The sequence below is a fragment of the Hemiscyllium ocellatum genome, chromosome 24, assembly GCF_020745735.1.
Source record: "Hemiscyllium ocellatum isolate sHemOce1 chromosome 24, sHemOce1.pat.X.cur, whole genome shotgun sequence".
NCBI lineage: Eukaryota > Metazoa > Chordata > Chondrichthyes > Orectolobiformes > Hemiscylliidae > Hemiscyllium > Hemiscyllium ocellatum.
In genome coordinates this window covers 48,952,428-48,973,289 of record NC_083424.1, presented here as the reverse complement: position 1 = coordinate 48,973,289, position 20,862 = coordinate 48,952,428, and the positions used below count along the sequence as shown (strand labels likewise).

At 39.3% G+C, this 20,862-nt stretch overlaps 1 protein-coding gene across 2 annotated transcripts in view; it reads left to right on the top strand.

The window, feature by feature from the left end:
- Positions 1 to 19,930, top strand: part of zgc:63587 (uncharacterized protein LOC393431 homolog) — a 128,700-nt gene extending 108,770 nt beyond the window's left edge. For both annotated transcript variants that reach the window (XM_060843776.1, XM_060843775.1), the window contains 2 exons: positions 12,416 to 12,526; positions 17,268 to 19,930. In XM_060843776.1, the coding sequence (XP_060699759.1) occupies positions 12,416 to 12,496 (81 nt within the window). In that variant the 3' untranslated portion in view covers positions 12,497 to 12,526; positions 17,268 to 19,930. The remainder of the gene's footprint in view (positions 1 to 12,415; positions 12,527 to 17,267) is intronic.
- Positions 19,931 to 20,862: the final 932 nt, after the last annotated feature.

Genomic DNA, 20,862 nt, shown 5'->3' with positions numbered 1-20,862 from the left:
GAGGGACTTGAGGGAGGGGCATTGGGAACGCGATCGGTGGAAGGAGGTTAAAGTGAGGGTGATAGGCCGGAGAAGAGGTGGGGGTGGAGAGGTTGGGAAGAAGATTGCAGGTCAAGGTGGTACTGAGTCCGAGGATTGGGTCTGAGATAAGGTGGGGGGAGGGGAAATGAGGAAGCTGGAGAAATCTGCATTCATCCCTTGTGGTTGGAGGGTTCCTAGGCGGAAGATGAGGAGCTCTTCCTCCAGGTGTCGTGTTGCCATGGTCTGGCGATGGAGGAGTCCAAGGACCTGCATGTCCTTGGTGGAGTGGGAGGGGGGAGTTAAAGTGTTCAGCCACAGGGCGGTTGGGTTGGTTGGTGTGAGTGTCCCAGAGGTGTTCTCTGAAACGTTCTGCAAGGAGGCGGCCTGTCTCCCCAATGTAGAGGAGGCCACATCGGGTGCAGCGGATGTAGTAAATGATGTGTGTGGAAGTGCAGGTGAATTTGTGATGGATATGGAAGAATCCCTTGGGGCCTTGGAGGGAAGTAAGGGGGGAGGTGTGGGCGCAAGTTTTGCATTTCATGTGGTTGCAGGGGAAGGTGCCGGGAGTGGAGGTTGGGTTGGTGGGGAGTGTGGACCTAATGAGGGAGTAGCGGAGGGAGTAGTCTTTCCGGAATGCAGTGTGACATCGAACAATTCTAACAACATCAAGCACACCAAGATTATTAATTCTGAGATGAGAATAGAAAAGATGAGATATTTTTAAATTTGAATCCATTTTGGATTTTCTGTGTTGGCAGGACTGGATTTGTCTAATGATCTCCCAGTACACAAAATTTGACATATTTCTGCAATAATGACATGGATTGCAATGTGGCCACTGACTCCAACTATCTTTTAGAATAGCACCACACAATCTTCTGTCACAAGAGAGAGCCATTCGGCTCATCATGCTTCTTGTTTGTACGCCACAATAAGAGTAGGCCACTTGGCCCTCAAAGCTTGCTCCATCATTCAATAAGATCATGGCTGATTTTAATCTTACCTGCATATTCCTGCATATCCCCCAGAATTTTTCAGCCCTGGGAAATCAAGAATCTACCTATCACAAAAATATTTTAAAATTCTGCATCTATTGCCTTTCAGTTGAAAACCCATCCAATGTAATCCTACAATTCAACTCATTTTTGTCTATAACTTCTGTCATTGATGTAAGTGCAATGTTGGGTGACTAATAAAAGTTTTCACTGTGTTTTTAATATGAAAGTAAACGTGACAATAAGTTTCTATTTTATCCTATTCGTTTACTTCAAAACTCAGAAAATTGCTCCTCCTCAAAATATATCCAGTCACCTTTGAACATTTGCTATGGAATCTGACACCACCCCACTTTCAGGTTCAAAATCACAATAAGTCTCAAATTTTAAAAAAAATGATTTCCTTTCTTATAGATTTAAAATAATATCATTACTGACCCCAATTACCAATGAAAGTAGTTTCTCTATACTCATCCAATGAAAAGTTCTACCAGAAAAGCGAGATCAAACATCTCTTTTCTCCTGACCGAACTGAGATCTTTTAAGTTATGAAGCTTTTGATAAAATAGGCACAGCAAATATTACTTGTGACTAGAGGTGATCAAAGTAAAATAGTCAACTAAAATTCAAATTGGGAATTCAGAAGGAAACTTCACAATGTGGTGTAGTAGGGCGTTATGAGAATGATGGAGTGGGCTGTGGAGACAGTGAGACCATGGAGGATTCAAAACCCAAGATGTGAACTTAAACATGCCAAGATCCCTGTACGTCAGTGACAATGGAGGAAGGATGAACCAGACTTGCTGTGTGGGTAAATTGGTAGCAGTGTTTACTGGAATGAAAGTTGGGATATTGGTCGAGAGAGCTTTGGAATAGTCAATACTCGAGATAAAGCCATGGATCAAAGTTTCAGTAACGATTGAGCTGAAATGGAAGTGAGGGCAGAGTCAGATACTATTATGTAATTGGAAGAAGGCAGTCATATTATTGGAGAATCATCTGTATTCAAAAACAACACATTTACAGAAGAATAGATTTAGTGTGAGGCAGTCAAACAGGAAGTAGGATGCAGTCAGTGACTTGTTACTTGTGTTTAGTTAGAGAAATTGCTTACCTGGCATCCACAGCAGGATGAACAAAAATGTGACAAATTAGAGACAGTTGAAGGGGTCAAGCAAGATTGTGAGGTAGAGCTGGTGCTCAAGAAAGCACAGAAACTGCAAAGCTGCATGGAAGGTTAGTTATATTCCATTCACTGTTAACTATCAAATAAATATCAAAGAAAATGAGCAGTTTCTGGTAAACAGATTTTACAGGCATGTAGAAGCAAAGCAGCCTCTCTGGCTTGCTCAATCACTCAATTAGGTCATGGCTGAACTGTACCTTAATTTCATTTACCTGTTTTAGCTGCATATCCCTTGATACTTCATATTCTGCTTCAGTAATTGTAACAGCTGCTTGCCTGAAGTATGGATTGTGACTAGGATCCTGTCACAAGTTGAATACTTTGATGAAAAGTGAGGGAAATGAACAAGAGCTTTGACATTTTATCCAGTTACTTTCTTATAGCCATGTGGGATATATCAAGTGGGATATAAATGCTGAATCTATTTGCTCTTTCTTAAATGAAGGGAAATTAAGCACTGGTCAAAATCAATAACTTTATTTCTTATCACCCTCTTTGACTATTCTGATCTTTTGGAGGGCTACTCATTGTTGCTCCAGTGCTGTAATATTTGACATTCCAGTGTAACATGTTCAGCATCGATAAACTCTTCTGTTAGTCTCCTTCGACGCTGCTGTGCACAAATTCTGTTGTTCAGCATCATAAGCCTACCCCCTGAGCTGCACTAATTTCTATTTACTTAATACCCCATGTAGTACTTTATTTAAAAATTTTCTACCTACTGTGCTGCACCAGTGTCAGGATAACCAATTCATGTTCTCATTGCGAGGACAAAACCTGCAATATATGTCTCATTATCAGTGAGATCAAACCTTCCCACGAGAGATCAATGTTCTGTAGTGTTCCATACTTATTTAAAGATAATTAGCCAGAAACTTGGTTGAATTGTGTGAAATAAGCTCCCATTTTAGTTAATTCCCTACTGTGGCCTTGTGTTTAAATGTTTGCAAAATATACCTTGGAACTAGTTTTTCCAAATAATTTTAAACAAAAGAACACTTGCCACAGCGTAGCTTGCTTCTGAAAAAGGCCAAAGTTTTTCCAGAATTTCTGGGTTTGGGGCGTGAAAATATTTCCACTTTAACTTTCACTTTAAGCATTGCCCATGGCTTTCATGATGTTTGATTTCTGTCACGTTTATCTAGATGCAAGACTATTATGTATATGGTTTGTGTGATAGTTCTAAATGCAACTATTTGCGATCAGGTAATGGCATGGTCTCCCAAAAGTTATCCATTTTTCAGTTAGTGTAGAAAGCTGATACTAAACGTATTATTCACTTGAAGGAGCAGAGGGAAGAGAGGAAGTCTTAATTTTATTCTCTTCTTTGGTTGAAATACTGATTTCTGTATAAAACATCTTTGGAAGAGTAACTGTGATGTTTACAGAGGTATGCTGAAATGAGAAACTAGTCTTCAACTTGCTCATGTGACCTGGGAAATGGAATCTCTAAAACATTCTCATAAATGTGCTCAAGTAGAGAACCTATTGACCACAAGCTACAATTGGAATTTTTATAAAGTGTTACTTATTTGCTGTTTGTGAGTTTGGAGTAATAAGTAATATGTGCCCATGACTTTTTTTATTTTTTCATGGGATATAGGCGTCACTCTCAACCATCACTTTTTGCTGACTTATTTGCCCTTGAGCAGATAGTAAAAGGCTGTCATCTTGAACCACTGCAGTCCATCCGCTGCAGGTACACACCAGTACAACTGGAAAGTGGTTTCGACCATTTAGATTCCATAAGTGGAGGAACAGCAACAAAGTTCTACGTCAACATCGGATGTGGCTTGCAAGTGATAGTCTTCCTTCTAGGTAGATGTTATTGGTTTTGAAAGTGCTGTAATGCAATTTATAGATGATATATACTACTGTCAGCATCATCCAATTATGGTGGAGGGAGTGAACATAAGGACAAAAGAAATAGGAGCAGGAGCAGGAGCAGGCCGTCTGACCCGTTGAGTTTTTAAGGTGGTGGTTGCCTTGAATGGTGTCAAGCTTTTTAAGTTTTCATAGAGTTGAACTCATCCAATCAAATGGAGACTATTCCATCATACTCCTGATATATACCTTGTAGATAATGGACCAGCTTTAGGGAGTCACGACGAGTTATTCATCGCACAATTCCCAGCTCCTGACCTCCTGTTACCACTACATAGTTAATTCAGTGAGCTTCCAGCAACTCATCTAAATAACAAATCATTTAGGAACAATGCATGTTCAACACCATTTTTATTCAAGTTTCTTATTTAAACGCAGCATTTTTGTAGCTTGCAGACATTTGTGTGATATTAATCAAAGCATCTTAGTGGGCTGTCTGGCCTGCAGACAAGTATTGTTTATGATGCAGGTAACTTGGCAACTTTAAGTAGTTTGGGACTGACTTCCTCTGGTTGGGTGTTATTTTTAGAAAGGCACACTCCAGTCTCTTGCCTTTGTATACTGTGCTTTACTGCGTCAGGAACATGGCAATTGCAGCAGACCTTATTACAGACCCTCATTTGTTTTGATTTGTGGAATGTCTAGGTTTTTATAAATGTTTCCATTGACAGAGCTGCTCTGTAGTGTCTAAAGTGCTAAACCACGTCCTTTGAAAAAAAAGTGGAGATTTGAGGATGACTCCGCAGGGAGTATTACCTGAAATTCTACACATTGAAAACATCACAGGATATGGGGATAGTGCAGGAGAATGTTGTTAAAATAGCAAATCATTGAATGGTGGAGCAGACTTGGAAGGTTGAATGGCCTACTCTGACTCAAACTACTTTTTATTTCTTCTGTTCTTTTACAACATGAGATCTTTTCTTGACATTATCAGCACGATAAATAACTTCAAGTCGTACAAGTGAACAAATAGCAAACATAAACATTTGCGTTTATGTAATGCTTCTCACATCCTCAAGGCTGTCCTGAAGAGCTTCACAACTGTTCTGGTGTATTTTCAAAATATAACTATTGTGGAAAATGTATTGACCAATTTCAGTGCAGCTAAATCCCACAAGCCACAACAAGACGAATGACCCCAGGTCAATTGTAGGCCAAGGGATAAATGGTAGTAAATATATGAAGAATTTAAATGCTGCATGAAATGAAATGAAACTATTTATAGCTTTCCTCCTCATCCTTGCCCAACCAAAAAAATGGATAAATGAGAACTTGTCATTAGCTTAACTTCAGTTATGACAAGTTGCAACTAAATTAATATTTTCTCATTCTGGTAAATCCAATCTGTTCATTTACACTGATTAAAAATTAGACTTTCCTGAGGTTTCATAGTTAAAAAGTGCATTTATATGCTCCGTAATTTATGAATCTGTATAGTGCATTGTGGCATGAAAGTTGATGTGGCACCTGAGTGCACTAAAATACTGACTTACAAGTGCAAAACATGAAATGGATGATTTAATTATTAACATAATCCTAACCAGGCAGCTGTCCTGCATTTCTCATGCATACATTTCCCTTTTGTGTGTTTTCCATGGAAACATCATTATCTGTTGATGAAAACCTTTTGATTCATCCATTTAAAGTGGATATGGGAAGCTAGTAGTGTATTGGGGAATTGGCAATTCCCAAGAGCTGCTGGAATGAATGTTAGGCTGCACACACATTCCTTCTGAATGTTGTTCATGAGATTTGTCTTTTGAATTGTGTGCAATTTTGAAATTGGGTTAGTGGTTGTGGGAGGCTGACATTGTACCGTCTGTCGCTTTTTGAGTTAGAAGCCAGCTGTGTCCTTAATGCCATGGTGAGTGAAAAGTTGTGAAACAATGACCTGGTCATTGCTGAGTAAATCATAGCAACCTGGTTAATGCAGAGCCTGCCCAGGGGATGCCCCCAATAGCAGACACCGGAAAAAAAAACTGATAAATTCAGGCACGATGCTATCAGGCTGCATTTGAGGATTAAATTCACAACACTTTATGCTTTCATTAAAAGCTTGTTTTTGCAATTACTGTTATCTATTATTCATACGGAGAATGACAAAATGCCATCTGTGTGGCTGGAGGCACGTGTACAGTGGCACACCACAAAGATCAGTGCTCAGTGCCTTATTGTTTGTGTGTATGTGTAAAAGTTAGTTTGCGTGTGATATGAAGATTAGTTGTATGAATAATAGTGAGGAGAAGGGTCTTGGGTTGCAGGAAGATATAGATGCATTCGTCAGAATGGCAGATAAAATATGACCCTGAAAGGTGAGAGGTGATGCATTTTGGAAGAAATAAAAAGACAAGGGAGTACTCAATGAATGAGAGGACACTAGGAAGTTCAGAGGAGCAGAGGGAATTTGGGATGTTTGTCCACTGATCCCTGAAGGCAACATGTCCAGTTAAAAGGGTGCTTAAGGTGGCATATGGGATACGTATCTTTATCAGTCAAGACATAGATTATAACAGCAGGAACGTTACGTTGGAGCTGTACAGAACTTTGGTTAAGCCACCGCTGGAGTACTGTTTGCAGTTCTGGTCAACACACTGGAGAAAGGATATGATTGCACTAGAGGGTGTGAGTGGAGAATCACAAGGATTTTGCAAGGATTGGTGTAGTTTAATGTCGAACATAGAACAGTAAAGCACAGGAACAGGCCCTTCAGGCAACCATTTCTGTGCTGACCATTATGCCATTCTAAACTAATCAGCTGGTCAGCCTGCACATGGTCCATATCCCTCTATTCCCTGCCTGTTCATGAGTCTGTCCAAATGCTTCCGAAATGTTGCTGTTGTATCCGTCTCTACCACCGTCCCTGTCAGTACATTCCAGGCACCTACCACCCTTTTTTTAAAAAAAAATTGTCAGGTTCATCTCCTTTAAACTTTCTCCTTCTTACATTAAACTTGTGCCCTCTAGTATTTGACATTTCCATCCTGTGAAAAGACTCTGACTATCCATGCTATCTAGTCTTCTCATAATTTTATATATTCTATCAGGTCACTTCTCAGCTTCCGGTGCTCTAACGAAAACAATTTGTTTATCCAACCTCCTTATAGCTAATACATTCCAATGCAGGCAACATCCTGGTAAACCTTTCCAAAACCTCCACATCCTTCCTATGGTTTGGTGACCTGGACTGCACACAATACTCCAAATGTGGCCTGATTAAAGTTTTTCATAGAGCTGCAATGTAACTTGCCAACTTTTATACTGAATGCCATGAGTGATGAAGGCAAGTATGCAATGTACCTCCTTCATCACTTTACCTACTTTCAGGAAGCTATGGGCTTGTATGCCAAGGTCCCTCGATATATCAGTGCTGCTAAGAATCCTGCCATTTACAGTATACTTTCCTCTTGCATTTGACCTTCCAAAATGCATCATTTCACATTTGGCTGGATTAAATTCCATCTGCCATCTCTCTGCCTAGCTTTCCAACTGATTTATATCTTGCTATGTCCTTTGACAACCATCCTCACTATGCACAACTCCAATTTTCGTGCCATGGGCAAATGTACTAATCAGACCAGCTACATTTTCATCCAAACCTCTACTATGAAGAGTAGCTGAAATAGAGGCTGAATAACCTCAGGTTGTTTTCTTCAGGACACAAAAGACTGAGAGAGGGACCTGACTGAACTGTATAAGATGGAGGGTAGTTGAGGTGAGAAACATCAACATTAAAAAGTACTTTGAGCAGTTGAAATGTTGTGCAAGTGCTGGGAAGTGGAATTAGTGTAGATAGGTTGGCACAGACTCGATGGAACGAAGAACATCTTCTGTTCTGTATGACTTTAACTGTACTGTTCTCAGTTACTCTTTGAAATCCTTTGCCTACTGAAAACAGTGTCTAGTCTTTAAAATACTTGCGTCGTGCGCAGACATCTAAACTGTCAAACATCTCCTGTTGCTTATTTGAGCCTAATGATGCTCAGACTTGAATTGAGTCTGAACTGAGCTTCCAAATTTTCATCCTCCTATTTCTGAAGGAGGACCGATTGTGACCTGGCCAATGGCTGAGTGTATTTTCTCACTGGCAAAGTTTTCACCTCAAGGTTTGACTTTTCAAATGGTTTTTGCTCAACATTCTTCCAGCCCTATTTGAGGAATCAGCAGCTATATATCCTAATCCTAACCCCACATTCCTTGTACTTACTATTGTTCTTTTACTCCTATAATGACAAATGGACCACACTTAGTGTTGCAAATTTTAAAGAATTACATCATTCTTAGTGATGAGAGAAGCTGTATATTGGCTGGCTTTATGGAAAATGCATTGGCAAATCTGGCATCCTGACAGGTTGTTGCCAGAAAGAAAATTGCATATCTGACCTAAATATGGTTAATGGGTATCCTGTAGTTTTGCAACAATTGGAGCTTTCTCTCAAAGGTATTGTGAAAAATTCCTGTCTGGGACATGTTTCTGTGTCTCCAGTAGCAAATGAGGGAGATCCTTGATGCAATAGGATTGCATCTGGTGCTCAGCCAGTGTGTTGAAGAGGCAACAGATTCACATTGCTTCGAGAACATTGTTCAACATGCATATGGGTATAGTTCTGCATACAGCTTTAAGGTATACATGATTTATTTTGTTAGATATCGGCCAATGACTGTGGAATTGTATTGAATTCAGCAAAGTTTTATATTGTGCCTTTTTCTAACACACAGCTAACATTAAACACTTCCAAAACCGTTAAGTTCTTTGCTATAAATGTATGGTTAAAATCAATTATTGCGGGCTTTCTAAAATGGCATTCTCCTTGCATTCTAGCAGTTGCTTCAACTAGAAATGGACCTTTATGTGCTGATGACCTTTTGGTACTGTAGGCTGCTGATATGCTAAAACATTGTGAAATGTGGGTGGTGACAGATGAGCAATGGCATAGGAACAATTTTGCTCAGGCACAGTGCATTAAACGTGTGACTGGAACTTTTCTTTCCCAGAGAATGGGGCAAGTTCATTCAGAGCTGTAAGAAACATCTCAAAATCCTGCCCTATGCCTGTCAGACTGTGTGCTGAACCAGCATGCAGAGGAAGGCAGGCATCTAACTGTTCTTTGCACTAACACCAATGATGTTTCTTCATCTACATTTCAATCTTGCAGCCATTATCTGAACTGCAAAGTAATTTTTCTATCCAATTCTATGGTATAGGCCAACTCCTGCTGACCGCAGACATTGTCTGAGTGTCTGGAAATGGTCCTGTTAACTCCTGTGGTACCTTTTTTTAAAGGTTCCTTCCACATATGCTCTGCAGGTGTATACCTCTCTTTCACTTTCTAACCACCAGCTTTCTTTACTAACCTCACAGCATAGCCATTCTCTAATAAAGGCAAAAACCAATCAAAACTTTGACCCTAGGTATATGCAGCAATACCATTGATCTGATTCTCATTTCCACTGATCTCAATTTGTATTGCACAGAATGGCTGCAGTCAATGATCTCGTCCAGCAACCCCTTGAAATCAATGTAGGCTGTGAATCCATTGTTACCCTCATTTTGCAACAGTTCAAATGTAGTTAATACACAGACATTTTAATTTGTTTTTGGAGTAGGGCACAAGGAGAGAATATTTCAACTTTAGTACAGTCAGGTTAACCAGATGTCCGAACAGTGCAGTCAATACAATACAATACAATAATTGACCTATTATAATTCAGAGTCCATCACTATAATCCATCTATTATAGATAAAGGCTGTGAATTCCACAGGGGCTGCTTGCCTGTGTCTAAATCGTTTCTATTTTTACACTTTGGACCGCGAAAAGGGTACCTATAATAATTTCGTATCAAATGTGTTTAATTCAAGAAACAATATTTCTCCATTTTGTGGACTAAATTCTGCACGAACAGGAATAGATGTTTGAAAATCAACAGATCCATAAAATCCAAAACAGGAAAAACTTGTGGTATAAGAAATGTAAGCCTATGAGGTAGAGGGACAATACATGTAATGGACTGCAGTTGCTAAGGCTTTGGGAACTAGATGGTCAGGCAAGAGCTGCAAATACCTGATGAGGGATTAATTCAAAGTCCCAAACTTCTTCCTGATATTCGAATTGCAGAGTGCCAAACCGTTTTTCATTTCAGCATTTCTCAGTCTCCCTATCCAAAGGGATTGTTTAAAGTAGCGAAGGATCAAACCTTACTGAACAAACCCTATTGAGTTGTTTTCCCTTTATAAATGCATTGCTTTTCCTTCAGATTTGATTGTGATTTTTTTTACACTGATGTTGAAATCTCATGTGTAAGCTCTTATTTGACATCCTGTTGGTATGTGAGCATTTATTGTCTCCTCAGTAGCTTCTGACAATCATTCGTCCTTGTTTTTTATTTGATCATTCCAAGCCTATCTAATCTGGCATTTCATCAACAAGAAATATTTCTAAACTGGCTCCTGCTCTAATATCAGACCTGATGAGCCCACCCATTCCATTTTGTCTTTGTTCTGGCCCTTACAACATTTAATTATTCAGAGAGCTTTCGCTGACGATACTGCTTTTTTTTACCCTTCACTGCTGTGCAGGCTTGCCCGCTGAGGACAGAATTAAATATTCTCAGCCAGTGGTCTGGAATTTAATTTCATTGTGAGTGTTCAGCAACCCTGCAAGAAGGGGGCGGAGCTGTGGGGGTCTGGGGGAGGTGAGTAGGAATAAGTAGCTCAAGTGATTGGTGGTGCTTGCCACTGGATGGCACAGTACTGTCAGAGTATGAATGCTGAGGAAAGCTGGAGGCTGACCAGCACTCAGCAGATTCTCAATGATGCTCAGTGATATGCATATGACAATGACCTATTCCAGTGCAGTAAATTGAACTGCGAGCATCCATTCCGTCTGGTTTCTGTTGCTACAATATCATGCCTAAGACTAAATTCTTCTACAAGCTCCAAAATATCTGTTCTATTAGTGTGTTATAATGATCAAGACAGAGTCTGTTTGCGAGCACAGTTTCACTAGTGCCAGCATGTCCACACCATTCAAGATACATTCAGACTTAAAATAAATTGTTTTAAGCAAAGACTGTGATTTGCATTCACAATCCAGCTCTGAATCTCCATGGCATTTTTAAAAATATATAAAATGTTAGAATTTGTCTCCCAGGAACGAAGTCACTCATCAACAGAACCTTACTAATGATGGGCATAAGAAGCTGTAAGCTAAATATGATATTTTAGAGAATGTCACATAAACTGAGGTATGTTTGAAGTGGTTGTGAAAATAAATGTTTTAGCAGCATTAAGCCTTCTCAGTTAAAATGCCTAAATGCACCAGGGTCTCAGGGCTGCAGTTTTGCCACTCTAACCTACAAAGCTTTTCTTGAGGCAGGAGTTACAGAAGCTGCTTATCCAAATCCATTTGAACTGCTGATCTACTCCGGACGGCTATTTTGAGCTCTTTAAAGCATATACCATATACTCTTTACTGTTCAAGGTTCATAGTGTTCACATTCACTATAAAATCTTTCTCTGACTCTACATTTCCCCCCTACTCCCTATCCTTGTTATAACACGGTCTTTCAAAGTTTGTCATTTTGCTTATTTACACTGAGTATTTGCATCGGTGAATAACCATTAGATTAGATTAGATTAGATTACTTACAGTGTGGAAACAGGCCCTTCGGCCCAACAAGTCCACACCGACCCGCCGAAGCGCAACCCACCCATACCCCTACCCCTACATTTACCCATTACCTAACACTATGGGCAATTTAGCATGGCCAATTCACCTGACCTGCACATCTTTGGACTGTGGGAGGAAACCGGAGCACCCGGAGGAAACCCACGCAGACACGGGGAGAACGTGCAAACTCCACACAGTCAGTCGCCTGAGTCGGGAATTGAACCCGGGTCTCAGGTGCTGAGAGGCAGAAGTGCTAACCACTGTGCCACCGTGCCGCCCATTAGATGGAGCATAAATATATTTTAAAAATGTCAAGAAATAATGTCTGTTGTCACTGGGAGCCATTTATTGAAGCCTATTTTTAACAGGTGATGTTTTCAAATGTATCACATTCATAGTCCGAATATTAGTGAAATAACTGGCTAGTTGTTAATGTATAGCATGTATCTGTACGTGCACATCACGATCCTGAAAACAAATCTTTTTGGACTAGAAAGGTAGACTGTTTTTCTTTATACCTGCTGAGTTTCTCCAGTATTTTGTTTTCAAAAGGGTATGGTGATTTGATGTGTAATTGTTGAATTGCAACCTTTATACAAGTTTTTGTATTGAACTGTGCAATAATATCATTTAAATACCTAATTATTATCTCCTCACAGTTGCGCCGAATGCAGGAGATGATTGCTCAGATGCAGGCACAAATGCGAATGAAGCCTGCAGACAATGGAGATGGACACTGAGTGATAAACCAATTCTGCTTCTAGTTACAGGTAAGAATTGCTGTTAATCTTAACTCAACCCTAACTCTGGAACTGAAACTGTGTCAGAATGATGTAGTTAGTTGTGAGGGGTTTCATTTCAGTCATCTCTCATTCATGTAAACCCAGCTCTGAGTGTCCATTCAGTTAAGCTATTTTCTCATGAAACTAGCTCTTGGGTCTTTACATGCCTGAATCATCGTTCATTTAACCCATTTATCAGGGTTTCATAAACACACACATTTTATTCGTGACTGCTCTAACTATAATCTATTTCTCTAAGCATCCTCAAAACGTCTTGATGGAAATGCAAGGGTCTGGAATATCCACTGGGATTTTCCTGATCTCTCAATTCCAACAGAAAATGACTGAAGCTCTCCAGATATGGGCATAAATGGCCACCTTTAGCTCTCAGGCAAGTTCTGCTGGCATTGGGATTTTCAGAACCATAGGGGTCCATTAAGGACGGTCTCCATTTCTAAATTGTGAAAAGGCTGTTGACATTGAAGAGTTAACGTGGAGCATTTTTCAACCAGAACAAAAAGCACAATTGTGGAACATTTTGTCCTATTGTTGGCTGAATGGAGTCTGATTGCAAAGTGCAATCAAAGAAGCAACAGCTGGAAGGCTGCTGCGAGAAATGATTTATTTTTTCATAAATGTTTTGAATTGTGTAGTTCTACCACAGAGTTTCTAATTTGGGACAGGAATGTATGTGAAAATATGAGACTTGGGAGAAAATGGGGAAACTGTCAGCTGCATTTACAACAATACCCCAAAGAATCCTCCCACTGCTTCTGTTTAATTGCTTCCACCTCGGCATGTTTTTCATGCTACCCAATCAGACTGTTGTGTGGTTCTGTGGAATTTGAACTGTGGGGCTGGCCAGAGGTCACATGGACCCACAGATATGTCTGACTTTTTTTTTGTTGAAATTTTTTTGATGCAGGGGGGGTTGATGTTTACATTTCAGAATGCATTCAATTACAAACTCTTGTTGTATCTCTGAACAGCTTCCTTGTGGTGCGGGTGATTCAGGCTGTCTTATCTCCAGATAAATGCTATCAGCATTTGACTGACACAGCTGTCAATGGAGTTGTGGAGTCCTCACAAAGCTACCCGTGTTGTTTTCCTATAGATAAAAACTGCAGCAACATTCCCACTATTCTCAGCTCTGGAATTGAAATTCCTGTAATTTTAGTCTTTTTTGGAAATTGTTAAATCATATGACACAGGAATCCATTCAGGTCATCATGCCTTTGCTGGCTTTTGATAGCGTTCCAATAAGACCATGAGAAATAAGAACAGGAGTAGGCTGTTGCACCATTCCATAGGATGATAGCTCAATCTGATTAGTACCCCTCCCCTGTGCTTTCACTTATAGCCCTGCAGGTTTTTTCATTTTTACGTTATATTTACAATTCTCTCTTACAATGGAATCTATTTCTAATAAACTTTCAAGTACAGTGCTGTATTCCAGACTGTGTAAATTTTCAAATCTTCAATTTCATAGTCATAGAGCCGTACAACACAGAAACAGATCCTTTCATCCAGCTCATCCATGCCGACCAGATATTCTAAATTAATCTAGTCCCATTTGCTAGCATTTGTCCCTTATCCCTCTAAACGCTTCCTATTCATGTACCCATCCAGATGCCTCGTTCTCTTGCCAATTAGCCAGAACCTGTCCCTTCTGGTTACCAATCTCGTATGAGTGAATATGGTTTCTCTGTGACAAGTCTTTTGACTTCTAAATGCCTCTGTTAAAATCCCCCCTTTACATTCTCTGCCCTGATGAAGGTAATCCTTGTCTGTCCACACAATTGAAGTCTCTCATAGTGGTTATAATTCTGGGAAATCTCCCCACACACTGCCCATGTCCTTAGCAGAGTATTTTTTTCACTTTCACTAGGCTCAATAATAAGTGGCCGGTCCACTTTGTTGAGTTGCTGACCCATGACCTGAAAGAAAGCCATCAAAGTTAGAGACATGCACACTAGTGACTTATATGATTATATTCCAGTATCATTCATCTAAATCTTTGGCAACAAGAGTAGGTCAGGGTCTAGGAGTTCTGCAGCCTCGAGTGCAGCTCCAGTAACATTCAAACTTGACTCTATTCAGGACAAAGCAGCCCACGTGATTGGCATTCCATTCACCACCTTCAACATTGACTTGTCACTATGGACAGTGGCAACAATAGGTGCCATATCCAAAATATAATTCATCAAGAGGCCTTGAGTGTACCTTCCAAACCCACCACCACCTGCAAGTACCCCTTCAAGCCACTCACCATCCTGACTTGGAACTATGTCACCATTCCTTCACAGTTACTAACTCAAAAAACCTGGAGCTCCTTCACTGTTAGCATTGTGGGTCTACTTATACCGTGTGGATGTCAGCAGTTCAAGGAGGCAGATCACCATCGCCTCCATGGGCAATAAATGCTGGCATTACCAAAGGTGCCTGCATCCCATGAATGAATTTTTTTTTAAATCCTTGTCACAGCAGATTTTTATATTTTATTTAAACTCCGTTTTTATTAAACTTGATATATAATTTTTTTTTGGAGGAAGAACACCTCATCTTCCTCCTTGGAACACATCAACCCCAGAGCATCAATGTGGACATCACCAGTTTTCTCGTTTCCCGTCCCCCCACCTTACCCCAGTTCCAACCTGCCAGCTCAGCACCATCACCATGACCTGACCTACTTGCCAATCTTCCTTCCTTCCTATCTGCTTCACCCTCCTCTCCGACCTATCACTGTTATCCCCATCTCCATCCACCTATTGCAATCTTAGCTACCTTCTCCTGGTCCCTCCTGTTTATCTCTCCAACCCGGAGGCTTCCAGCCTCGTTCCTGATTAAGGGTTCCTGTCCGAAACATTGATTTTCCTGCTCCTCAGATGCTGCCTGATCTACTGTGCTTTTCCAACACCACTCTAAATCTTGACTCTGATCTCCAGTATCTGCAGTCCTCATTTCCCCTATAATTTTGTTGCTTGCTTCATTAGAACCAAACAGCACAGCAAATCTCCTTTTCTTTGTTCTTTAGAAAACAAATCCAATTACTTATTCCCGTGTTCTTCCTACCTCACAGCCGTTGAATTTTTCAACTTTTCAAATATACGTCCTATTCCATTTTAAAAACTGCTATTGAATCTGCTGATCCAGCTCTCTTAGGGAAGACATTTGAGATTAACATAACTTGCTATATTTGGAAAAGCATTCTCTCCTTTGTTTTTGCACAAGTTTGAAGTTCATCCAGGAGATGAACCAAATCCTTCTGGATATTTTAATCAATAATCGAAAAGTGGGAATCATTCCTCTAAACTAATGAACTTCTGAGTTCATGAACCCCCTGGAACCTTGGTAGAAAGCAATATGAAACTAAAACATCAGTGATTCAGCCTCTAGTCTGTGCTGAATTTGCAGCTATCAGTCAGGCATAATTCATCCACTTGGCTGTAGTCACTTCATGTTTTTTAAAAAAAGAACTAGATGAAACTCTGAGATCCACTTTTGCAACATCTACCTATAAAAATGTATTAGATGTCTAGGAGTAGGTTTCACTCCTGCTTCATGTAGATATCTTCAACGCAAGTGAAAGGCAAGATTGGGCTTGGATTTCTGCTCTAAAACTTAATTGCTGAATGCACTTTTCAGTGTGGGACTCAAATGTAGAAGTGTGAGCCTTTGTGGCTGTTTTAAGTCAGTTGATTGTTGTCAGACCAATAATAAGGGTGTTACGCATTTGCAAGGAGAAATAGATTGGCATAGAACCATATTTATGATTGCAGGGTCTTTCCTGAATAAGAGGTGAAGACAGACAGGATCACTATCACTTAGTGTTCACCACAGGAAGAGCATAATAGCACTCCCTATACAGACTCCCCAACGAATGGCAGGGCAGACAGAACTATAGACTGACATGATCTTCAGAGATTTTAAATAATAAAACATTGCAATAGTGTTGTCTAGAAATGAGAATCTGAGCAGAATGCAGCAAAGTCAAGATGGATGTTTGTACTTTGACATTTTTTGACATCGGATTCAGAGAATCATTGAATAATGCAGCATAAAAAGAGGCTTCTCAGTCCATTCTATCTGTGCTAAACATTCCACCCCTGCTCCTTCCCCCCCATTGACCTTTGGGGTATTTTTCCCCATTCAGCTAATTGTCCAATTCCTTTTTGAATGCCAAGTCTGGTTCTATTGCCTGCCATCTTAAAAGCTATGACCTTCAGTTACTGCCCTTTTGCTATTGCAAGCCGTTTCTTCTGATTCACTGCATCAAAATCCCCTTCACAGTTTTGAACACTACTGTCAAGGTGGTTCTTAACCTTTGCTCTGAAGAGAAGAGCTACAGCTCCTCCAGTCTCCCTGCACAGGCTACCATTCTATCTGTGGAACTGTTTTAGCAAATGCCTTCTTCACCTCTTCTATGTCCTTTATAAAATGTGGTGCCTAGCGAAGTCCCATAACTGTGGTGAAAACTGGGAATTTTGTCCCTCTTGTCATTCATACTAATTAAATGTTCAGTGACATTTTGGCATAATATTAAGACTCTTAAAGTCGTAATAAACTTTACATCATTTTTACTTGCTCAGATAATAATTTACTTTGATTGGAATGTAATTGTTTTAGTACATCAGTTGGAGTAAAAATATTGTATGATACCTGTGATGCATGTTAATGTACAATGATAAGGCTGCTGGCTGTTAGTAACCCATTGTGCTTTTCTTTGTAGGGAAGTCCCATGGTTGCAAACACTCTTGATGTGCCTCGAATTCAATGCTGACTGTATGAGTTTATGGCAAAACAGAAGAGGAAACAATCTTCACAATCCTTGCATGGAATTTCTGTATCGCTCTCTTGTAATCTCAAATATGTTTTCTACCTTACCTATTTGTATTTGATGTTACTTGATTACAATGGGAATATTTCTACGGTTTTTATATAGTTTATAAACCTTCATATATAATTGCTGAGCATGCTCAAGCTTTCACAGCCATATAATTCCTTTCTTTCAACTGGCAGATTTTGGTCTATTTCACTGAGCCTTTGTCAACATCATACAAATGATCATCAATGAGGTGAAACTATAGCTAATAGTGTAGTCCAATGGAATCCCTGAAATAAAATAATCTTCAAACATTGGCTTAAATTCAACAAAAACAGCCAGTATATCACCCTCTCTTTAATTTGCCAAATAAATTATAGCAAAAAATGCACTGCTGACAAAGATCCAAAATGCCAACTGAATTAAAGACCATGACCATTCTCCTTTTCAGCTAATTGGCGCAGTTGCTTTGTGTCACAAGTAGTATTCCTGCTGACAAGTTTCACCGCTAAATGAAGGTAGTTAATGGTGGTTATTCTTTCCCCGTAATTATTTTTTAGACCTTGATGAAGGGCCAAAGTAAACCAATGGTTACCTGTTTACTTGCCAATCTGCAACTGATGCAGCTTAAATGCTTACTCGTGACCTGTTGTCAATGCAGATTATTGTGAATTACTTTACATCAGGTTCATGCCTCAAAATCTTCATGCCAGCAAAGCTGCTTTTAGAAAAGTCTATAGGCTGCAATTTGAAAGTCTACAGTGAAACTTTATAATTCGATAAGTTCAAAGAGTGAAATTCAGACATGCCACAGATTCCCTTAAATGCTGTTTTACTGAAACATCAAGGTCTAGCTGTGCTGTGAGGCTATTAGCATTTCATACATTTATTAAATGTGCATCTCCAATCATTCCCTTCCACAATTTTGCTATCTTAGGTCTGTAAAACACGCTTGTTCTTTTTGGTTCACATGATGGAAATCTTGCACAGAAGTCGGGAGGTTGAGAATTCATGTCTCAATACTCAAAGACTTGAACCTTTAATCTATTGCTGATGCATTTTTAGTATTGAGAGAAGACTGCGTTGTTGAAGATGCCACTGTTTGGAATAGATTTTGTTCTTTAGTGGCTCAGGTGAGCAGTCATGGTCCATTGCAAGAACAAAGTATTCTCCCAGTGTCCTGCCAATAGTTTTCTGTCAGTTAACACTAGCAATAATAATTACCTGTTTATTTACCTCACACATGTTGGTAGCATCTTGCATTGTGCAAAGTGGCTATCATGTTTGTTTACCTAACAGGTTCTGCACTTCAAATTAATTAATTGTCTGGGAAGCACATTGAGAGATTTAAGTGTTCCGGGTATTACATAAATGTAAATCTAGCTTTTATGATCATATCTTAAGCCAAACTACTTGCTTTAGTATAATTAGTGCAGAGTATACCAGAATTTCTTTCTTGGTTTTTGAGAATAACATGGCACCCAGTTTTCCCTCCTTCCACAAAAACCAAAACAATTAAATTACTTTGGCATTTAAATCAATAGAATTATACTATTGATAAATTCTGCTTAAAAAGAAACATTTAGATGCACTCTGAATCTGTAGCTCCATTTATTTTTCTGTGTTGCACAATAAAACCTTATATAACAATATATAAATGGAAATGCATAAAATGTTCTGGAATTTCAAAGTGCAAGATATTTAAGTTCTACACCTGTATTTCCATTGATGCTTTAATTTCAATAGAAACAGTTAAAGCAAGCTTATTGCTTCTCTTCAGCTAACAAAACTGTTTGTTAGGTGATGGAGCTGCAGATATTGTGACATTATTGTCAGAGAAAGATCATTTACTTGATTTATACCTCGTGCTGTATGCAACTTTTAATGCAATTATTATTTGGTTACAGCATAATAGTTATAACACCAGCTCTTTTAAGTGGCTGAGTTTAACATTAAGAATCTTTTCAGCAGTCCAGCTGCTGCCTATAGAGAGGAACTGGATGTTTCGTGCCTATCTCCTGAGCCAGCCTATTATATATCTTTGTTTTGAAAATGAAGGAGCTTCAGAAACACTAAATGACTGGTTAGTTCTTCAAGGGCCAGTTGACCAAAGGGTACCACTGCCTCAGTTCTTTGCAGGTGGAAAACTCCTGACCTGCAATGATTCTGAGTGTGGTCAAGATGCATTGCATCGGCAAGAATGTTGCTGCTTCATGTAACCGTGGCTTTTGCAATCGTGCGGTTGCTGTGTTCATGGTTTACAAGTTGAGAATACTACATAATGAGTTGCATTCCATTTGAGCTAGGAGGGAAAATCTTGGATGCTTAGTTAAGTGTTAAGTCATATTGTTTTCATAGGCACCGTTATGTTCACTAATTGCCTTATGATTGACGGTTATTTTACTTTCCTTTGATAGGGAAACGGGATTGATTTTGTTTGGCTTAATGCCAATAATCTGCCTCTCTGAGCTTTTGTCAGTAATTTCAAACATTCACAAAAATGCTTTTATCTTTATATACTACATTTTTTTTTGTATTAAGTAGTCAATAATAAACTGTACAGGACAGAACCAACTGAGTCTTTAATCATTTTCTTACATTTTAACCAGCATTTTACTCAAAGCCTCTATCAGTCGAGAGAACAGGGCTTTACTGCTCACTGGCTCTTCAATAGATTCCAGGTGACTAGAAAGGACAAAACTGCACACAGATGTTTTTGCTCATTTTGTGTTTGTAAAGTAGGGCATTTAATAATAGCCATAAGCAGCAAAAGCTTGTTAATAATGTCTGTGATATTAAGGCCTTAGATCTCTCAAAAAAAAAGTGGTAATGAAGGATGTCTGCATTTATAAAGATATTATTCACTACTATGGTTTGATTGCCAGAAGTAATCATTAAGAAGTGTTGATACTAACTGAGTGAGTGAGATGTATGTGCTCCAATATAACATGATTCTGTGTAACGGATTGACATATGGTTCCTTGTTTGCAGACTCTGCCCAGATAGTTACTCAATGATTTATTAAAGGAAGTTGTGTTGATATTTCCTCAATGGTCTTTGGGAGGTTAGCCAAAACTAAACTGAGGAAATAGCTTCCACTTAGCTCTTAGAAGCAGTTAGTTGGCTGTGCAGTGGATGTGTAAGCAATCATCCAGTAACAACAACATTTTAAACCAACAAATTACAGGAGACTTTTGCAGCTAGTCTGAACCTATTTCAAATAAGGGCGAAATCTGACTTGGTCCAATTGCACAGTTTAATTATTTTATTCTCAAAGGCATGTCTAAGCAGCTGCTTAGTTTGGGAACCACTATTTTGATGCATCTCATTGCATTTCATCTGACAAAGGCAGTCTAGTCTTAGCTGCTTCACTTAGCTGCTTTTAAAATTGCATCGTGCTGAATAGTTACAAAACAAATGTTACTTATGTGTTCAGTAGAAGGAAGGAAAAGATTAGAGATTAAGTTGTTCAGAGCCTCATGAGGTTACTTACAAAGTGAGA